The following is a 7830-nucleotide window of genomic DNA, read 5'->3' as shown; positions in this document are numbered from 1 at the left end:
ACAAAAATTCGATAAAAATTCACAAACCTACTGAAAAATGCAAGTTTCTCCACTTTGATTATTTTGACGAGAGCCTGATTCCACAACGCTGTCTCATATTTGTGATTTCTGTAGTGTTTTCGTGGCTCTACGCCTTCAAGGCAGTTCTCTATCGGATATGGATGGTACATTCAAAAGTCCTACTTTTAAACTGCCTTACCTGATTGATAAAATAGTCACACCTTACACTTATACCTTAACATCATGACGTAAAATTTTAATCTTTTGTTGAAACCCACGAGGTACACTGTTTTGTTTTGAAATCTGTATCATAATTTATTATTTATTATTTTTTTTAGAAAAATGATATTAGTTGAATTTTAGGAGATTTTACACGCCCATAATCGATTGAAAAGCAGATTTCGGCTGTGCTTGTTACAACGAACATGGGCTGATAGGGATACAACACAGTTTCACTCCTGAATTGAGCTCGAGACTCTTGTGGGCGAAGGTAAAATGCCTAACCGCTGCAACATGACGCTGGTATGATATACATGCATAATCTTGTATTTCCAAGCTATCTTTTAGATGCTTATATAAATGAGAGAAAGTCTTTACCGACCGAAGATTCCCGCCCGTAAAAAACAAATAAACCGACACTAGATGACAGAAGGGTTGAATCAGAATAAAGTATTATTCTTTTCAGATTATTGAGTAAACAAAGCCCCTTCTTTTTCAACATTCCGGAAAAGCACACCATGTGTCAGGCTAGATTTAGTTAAGACAGACAGTGAATTTATGATAGTTAATTCATGCAAAACCACAGCGTAACCGCTCTGTTTTTTGCATCTTTTAAAATTTCGTTTTTCTATTTCAGTTGTGACGTGGGGTACCAAGTAGAAAACTGACCATGAATTCTCACAGTGGCATGATGGGCCCAGGGAGTGTCCACGGGAGCAGTGGACACACCGGTCATAGTGGAGACCACAGCGAACATAACATAGACGCCTTACACATTGTGGCTATGGTGTTCGCTCCTTTGATCGTTATAGAGAATGTGATCACATTCCTGGCAGTTACGCGAGTGCGGAACATGTACCTAACCCTCAAGGTAGGTTCAGTTATTTTTTAAACTGCTGAAAGCAGGCCAAAACAGAAGTCTAGAGAAATAAGGGAAGGCCCTCTTCATCATACACTAGAAATTCTGACAGTGGTCTACAACCTGTAGTGATTTGTTTTCAATAGAAGCCTTGGACTTCATGTCATCGCGCAGATTACAGAAACCGTTAGAAAAGAGAGTGAGCTAATGATTCAATACTTAAAGTCATGCTTTTGTTATGTTAACTATGGCAAGTATTTAGTTCTTTTTTGATGTTTTTAAAGTTTGAATAAGAACTTTACGATACTTGTATAATAAATAGGCCATATACGTGCCAACGATTTTAATAATGTGTTACAAGATTGTAGCAAAATACACAGAAAAAAGGAGGAGAAAATATAAATCCTACAAGGGCAGTGCTACTGACTAAAGTCGTTTTTAGGCGATTCCCAAAGGGGGGATATTAATGTATTCTTAAGCTCAGTAAACTTAAATGAGCTGATTTATCAATGTCATGCTCATGCTGTGCCTGAATAACATAGGGGGAACTAGTGCGTTTTCTTTCCTCCTTCTGATTATCGCTATTTTCCTCTACTCTTTTGTGTTTGTCACTCTCTTGTGAACTGCTATTTGCGGGGCGCCTTGATAGTCGAAGCTGACTTTGTGCTGTTGAGGCGAGAGGACTGAGCAGAGTAAACCTGATTCCCCGTTTGGACTTCTCTGTTGACATCCACCCCTTGACGCTCATATGGCCTGAAACAGTTGCAAGCGCCGTGAAACCTTACTAAAAGAAAGGAGAAAACATGCAGGCATTTCATGTTTGACAGCAAGGAATGAGTAAAGCCCATCAAGACGTTTGCCAACCACTGTAAATGACAAGCGAAAAGTTCATAAAAAAGATAGTACGTTAAAACAATTAATAGCATAAAAAAAATCCCATTCCACCTTAGAGTGCAGAGCATTGAATGTAGCCTGTCAACACGTTACATCACATATATAATTAATTTCCTATTTATACACTTTATGTTCATGAACGAGCAGCTTTAAGCCTTTGTAAAGAAGTGTTACAAACTAATGGGTGTGTGCTTAACTATTCTGTTCTCCTTTGAGGACGAAGTCGGGATTGCTTTCGGAAACCCCCACAGTTGTTAATATATTATTATTATTATAGCCCTTTTAATTAGCCAGTGCTTGCTGGGCTGCTGTTTGGTCGACGTGACTATTTTAGTTAATTGTTGTTTTGTGAAATACCTTTAGAACAAAGGGACAAATTAACTTTTTATCTCTTCATTTTTCAATTTCTGTTTTCCCATTTTGTCTGTCTCCGTCTCCGTCTCTGTCTCTCTGTCTCTGTCTGTCTGTCTGTCCGTCTGTCTGTCTGTCTGTCTGTGTGTCTGTCTGTCTGTCTGTCTGTCTGTCTGTCTGTCTGTCTGTCTTTCTCTCTCTCTCTCTCTCTCTCTCTCTCTCTCTCTCTCTCTCACACTCACACACACACACACTCACACATTAACACCCCCCTCCACACACGCACACACACACACACACACACACACACAAACACAAACACACACACACACACGCACATTCACACACACATACGCATACACACACATACACACACACGCACACACAATATCCACATCCACATTTGCAATAGAAAAAAAAAACTTTGCTTACGAAAAATTATGTAACATACAATTCCGTAGTTTCGAAGTCACTTTCCACGTTATTATATTAATGTTTCAATGATGATGCGACATTAAAATTGTATGTGTAAAGGTATACAGTAATGATCCTTGAGATCTTTAAAAAGTTGAATGAATTTTAAACGTAGTTATCTCCAACATGCTACATGGCATATTTTTTATTTGCTTGTTTGTTTGTTATGATGGGGTTTTATTGAATGCTTATCAAACATGGGAAGGGGAGAAGTTACTGTAATAACTCACAAGTCGTGACGTAAAAACAAGGGGACACATTTCAAAATTAAATGTACGTGCACCGATCCTATGATATGGCAAAATGATTGCAAATTTTCTTCCTCAGATTCTGTTACTGAATCTCAATCTAGGAGACACCCTGCTCGGCTTCTTTTTCTGGCTCAGCAATTTCCTGGGGTACACCGAATATGGCGCGGAGGACACCGGACTCTGCTATTTCCGGGTCATCAGCGTTATTTATCTGATGCTTGTCGTACTGTCAGTGGCAACCTGTATCAGTCTGGAGCGTTTTCTCTCACTCTACAGGCCCTTCGACTACGCCAGGCTGAGCAGCAACAGAAATCTTATCCTCGTCACCGTTGTGATCTGGCTGCTACCGGCAGTCATTATAATTTCTGCTTTCTCCGGAGAGGAAATCGACGTGAGCATATGTCACGTGATTTCACGAAGGACTTTTATCACCCTTGCCACAGCAAGAGGGGTTCAGATTGTTGTAATCTGTGCATCTCAGCTCATGGTGTTTCGTTTGGCCAAAGCTCAAGTCACCAAGATTGGCCAGCAGGTCACGTGGACGGAGAAAAAGGCAACAATGTCTCGTCTCAACCAGAAGCTGACGTTTGCCACCCAGGTTGCAATCATCCCTTACTTGATCATGTGTGTGCCCCATATCTGCTTGACCATCTCTATGGCAGTTGGCCCCTCCCGGGTGTACGACTCAGACTGGCACAAAGCTATGTCTGCGGCCTGGTTCATCTGCGTCATACACGGCCTGATTCACCCCTTGACCTACTGCTGGGCGTTGAAGAGCATCAGGAGACAAGCGTTCAGAGGCTGTAGGCGCTGCTGTGGCGACGACGCGGTGGACGAAGACAGTGCGACCGCCACCGACTACGTACCTCCGACACAGACACAGACGCTAACGACCATCGCTTGACAAACCACTGATTAACTAGTTTAACCAATTTGTTTTTGTGTGAGTTTAACGGCACATGCTGCAAAAATATACTCAAAGGCAAAAGAAACGAGAATAAGTAAAGTATGAACAAAACACGCTGACACTGGGTCACTAGGAGGCGTTCCTGAGCTGCAATTGATATTGTTTTTTTGGCTCGGGGGAAATCATTGGTCACGCTGGTGGCTCGAAACTGGTTCTGTAGTCTGAAGATGGTGGAGATATGCACACCTGTAACAGTTGACACTCATTAAGCCGTCTCGCCAGCTAATAGTCGCCCAAAAGCCCCCCTCTTGGTTTTCTGATGAAAGTCTCGGCATCTTGAATTTGCTTTCGTTTTCAACTGAATTCCATATTTCGAGGCTTCAGACATAAAGGCTAGATCTAGGCCTGCATGACTTCATGAACACAAACTCCACTACTCAAAAGATGTGACAAGTAAATATCCGTGCTCTGTGATGTCTGTATAGTTTTTCTGTGTGCAATAGCAACCAATCAGGACATTGCATTGTTCGAATGAGGTCAATTTAGCAGGTTCAGACTTCAATGGAACACGCAAACAATACTCACCATTTGAAGCTTTGGCTAACACGTTAACGACGATGAACATATTTCTTTTCGATTGTTTTCTTGAGTATAGTTTTAGTTGCAGATCAATTGGGTCATAATATTATACAGATTGCTATTACTTTTCAATTCTTTCTTCCAGTCACTCTTTCTTCCAAAATATCAAATGAAATCAATCGATTGACAAAGCGCGCATCGGAATATCAAACAGATGACATTTAGTTAAAGAGACACATAGGACAAACTACTCTTTACAATTTCATTATTTAGGGCACTGCGAATAGATCACTCTTTCTTTTTACAACTGTTATGCTACTAAGGTGTTAGATCAAAACATCTTGGCCAGAAGATCAAGTTTCTATATTGCAAGGGTTCTGGCCATGCAGTGAGACCGTGTGCATCTCTCTTCTTTTGTTTGTTTTAGTAAGGTTTTACGGCGCTCGCAACTTCATAAGGTCATAATATGAGCGTTAAGGGGTGGGTGTTAACAGAAAAGTCCAAACGGGGAACCAGGTTTATTCTGCTCAGCTCTCTAGCCTCAACATCATAATTTAAGTCTGCTTCGACTATCAAGGCAACCCGTAAATAGCAGTTCACAAGAGAGTGACACACATACAAAAGAATTTTAAAAAATGACGATAATAAGGATGAGGAAAGAAAACGAAGCAGTTCCCCCTTTGTTGTTTCAGTATACTATGAGTATAACATTGATCAATCAGCCCATTTATAATTCTACTATGCATAAGAACATGTTAATATCCTCCCTATGGGAATGGCCTGAAGACACTTCAGTCAGTAGAACTTCCCAGGGGGGAAGTATCTCTCTTCGCTGACGATGCTAGCTGGCGTCTTTGAATGCTTTGATCTTCGGCGTAATGAAAAGACATTAGCAAGAACAGACTGATGTTATACTGCATGTAATATATTATGTATATGTCATACAACTTCATTCGTACTAATGCTCTGAGGTTACTGAGTACACATTGCTACAAATGAAACACACACATACACACACATACACACACATAGACATACACGAGCACACACACAGAGAGAGAGAGAGAGAGAGAGAGAGAGAGAGAGAGAGAGAGAGAGAGAGAAAGAGAGAGAGAATGTGTACGAGTGGAGGTATTTCAAAATTGTATGCATGCATTTATTATGCTCTTTCTTGCTGTGTGTATGCGAGAGTGCACACGCACTTTGTAACACCACTACTGTTGCAAACGACCTAAAACAAATAATTAATTCTCTTTGCGAGACGAATAAAATATTGTCAATGTTTGTGTCATATGAAAGGAAAGACCCCTAGTTCAGAATTACTCATCAAACATCAGACGACACACTACTGAGCCATGTCGCATGTCCAATCTAAAGATGACAATTACGTTTTTGCTCCGGAAACAGTCTCAGAATGCAATACTTGACATCGAAAATGGTCTCAATACATTATTATGTGGCTAATGGGGATGGTGGTGGGGAGGAGAGCTACAGCTGAAGGTTGTCTCGCTTATTTGAGGATCAAATTTCTACACATCTCACATTTAACAAACGCAGTGTGAATTCTTCAAATACCAGAAAATCAGGGGGGAAAGTTACATTTCAATCGAGAAGACGGCCATTTTGAATTTTGTTGATGTATATCTTTATACAATTTTGTTTTGGTAAGGGTTTTACGACGCTCGCAAATGCATACGGTCACATGATCGCGCGGGATACATTAACATTTTCAGCTTTTGATAGGAATTTTGAATTTTGCCTTGGTGGCGGCCCAAGCCTACTCTTATCGATTTTAGGACCACCAAGGTATCTTTAACATGCGCAGCGTGCACACGGAGCCTTTATAAGTTAATAGCTCTTTTAATTACAAAAGAAATAGGGTTTTTAAAATTTTGCATTCACGTTAGGAAACAATAGCGCTATAAAATTGTTTGTTCAGTTCTGCCGTGTACTAATTAGAAACTTGTGAATTACTCTTGGGGGGATAGTATTCAAGGCTGGAAAAAAAAAGAAAGAAATTGTTGAAAGCTTACTCAAGACACCAGAAATAGAAGTCTATTCTATAAAGTGTTTTTTATTGAATGGTTTTATAGTGTTACATCCTGTCCTAATTCTGTGAAGATTTCATGAAGATAGGAAGGTACATGGCAGAGGTATTTTGGAAAAGAAACATATCATAGAGAAAAAAACTCAGGCTTTTGAGAAAACGGACTATAAAGGGAAAATAGGCACTGTAGGAGGATAGTGACGACTACCTGGTAAAGTGCCTGATATGTGACAAAATAAGAAGGGGGGGGGAGGGTCTTAATATGGTGAAATATCTAAAGTGAGGCTGACGAAGTCAGAATTGCCTACGTGCCGCAATCAATAATTTTGACCCAAATTAGTGCTTTCAGCTGTCCCGCTCCTCGCGTAAAAATCAAGAAAACACACTTTCTTTCAATGTTTGGGCAATTTTTATTAACGATATTTTCTTTTTTATGTATGCGTGAAGGAGGATCGGGGCTTTTCATGTATACTTAAAAGGGGGGGGGGGGGGGGCTACATCCCCAAGGTCAAGATTTGGCTCGGAATTATGGAATTTAAGTTTTAGGCATTTTTAGTTTCCTCAGCCTCTCCTACAACTATTTCATTCTTATAAGAATTCCGAAAAAAGGTATTTTTTTCCCATACCGGGTATGTTTGTTACCACCATTTCCTCATAAATTAAATATTTTATTTTTGTTTATGGGCCGTTTTCTCAAAACTAGACTTTCCTCTATACTTTTTTGAATAACTCCGCCATTTTTCATCCAATAGTCACGAAATTTTCACAGAACGAAGAGAAGATGTGACACTAGAAATTCATTCGTTGACATTTTGATATATTGAATAGAGTTTTGTTGGTGGTGTCTGGATTGTGGATTTTCACGGATTTTTTGCAAACTTGAATCTGGAAAAATTTCATTTATAAATTTCTAATTCGTTTAGGGAAAAAAACAACAACATGCACATTTTTAGATCTAATGTTTGTTAATACACATGCACAAAAAAAAAATCAATTTCTATAAGCAATAAGTGCGGTATTCATTACGTAAGACAAGTGAGCAAAATATATGGCCGACGTATCCATGGAAACGAAACTTTTATCTCAAATTTGATTGCGGATTTTAAGACTCCTTACTATGCTTGTTATATGTGTGAAATTTGGTAAAATTTGGTCCTGTAATAAGTCGCTCGTATGACTTTATGCAGTTGCAAGCGCTGTAAAACCCTGTATTATATTTTTTAAAAATAAAAAATTCAGGTGTAGCCCC

At 39.5% G+C, this 7830-nt stretch overlaps 1 protein-coding gene across 1 annotated transcript; it reads left to right on the top strand.

Annotated features, from left to right (window-relative positions):
- The first annotated feature begins 889 nt into the window (after positions 1-889).
- On the top strand, positions 890-3952 carry LOC101858758. Its single transcript, XM_005090021.1, has 2 exons — positions 890-1090; positions 3125-3952. The coding sequence occupies exons 1-2, from the start codon at positions 890-892 to the stop codon at positions 3950-3952; spliced, it is 1029 nt and encodes a 342-aa protein (XP_005090078.1).
- Positions 3953-7830: the final 3878 nt, after the last annotated feature.

The sequence above is a fragment of the Aplysia californica genome, unplaced genomic scaffold (genome assembly GCF_000002075.1).
Source record: "Aplysia californica isolate F4 #8 unplaced genomic scaffold, AplCal3.0 scaffold00011, whole genome shotgun sequence".
Lineage (NCBI taxonomy): Eukaryota > Metazoa > Mollusca > Gastropoda > Aplysiida > Aplysiidae > Aplysia > Aplysia californica.
The sequence above is the reverse complement of the archived record's forward strand: the minus strand, read 5'-3'. Positions and strand labels throughout refer to the sequence as shown.

What these genes read in the sequence shown, in the direction of transcription:
- LOC101858758 (XM_005090021.1), top strand. Translation starts at nt 890, where the DNA reads ATGAATTCTCACAGTGGCATGATGGGCCCAGGGAGTGTCCACGGGAGC. An exon ending in ACATGTACCTAACCCTCAAG is followed by an intron (nt 1,091 to 3,124) that starts GTAGGTTCAGTT and finishes TTTCTTCCTCAG; the next exon opens with ATTCTGTTACTGAATCTCAA.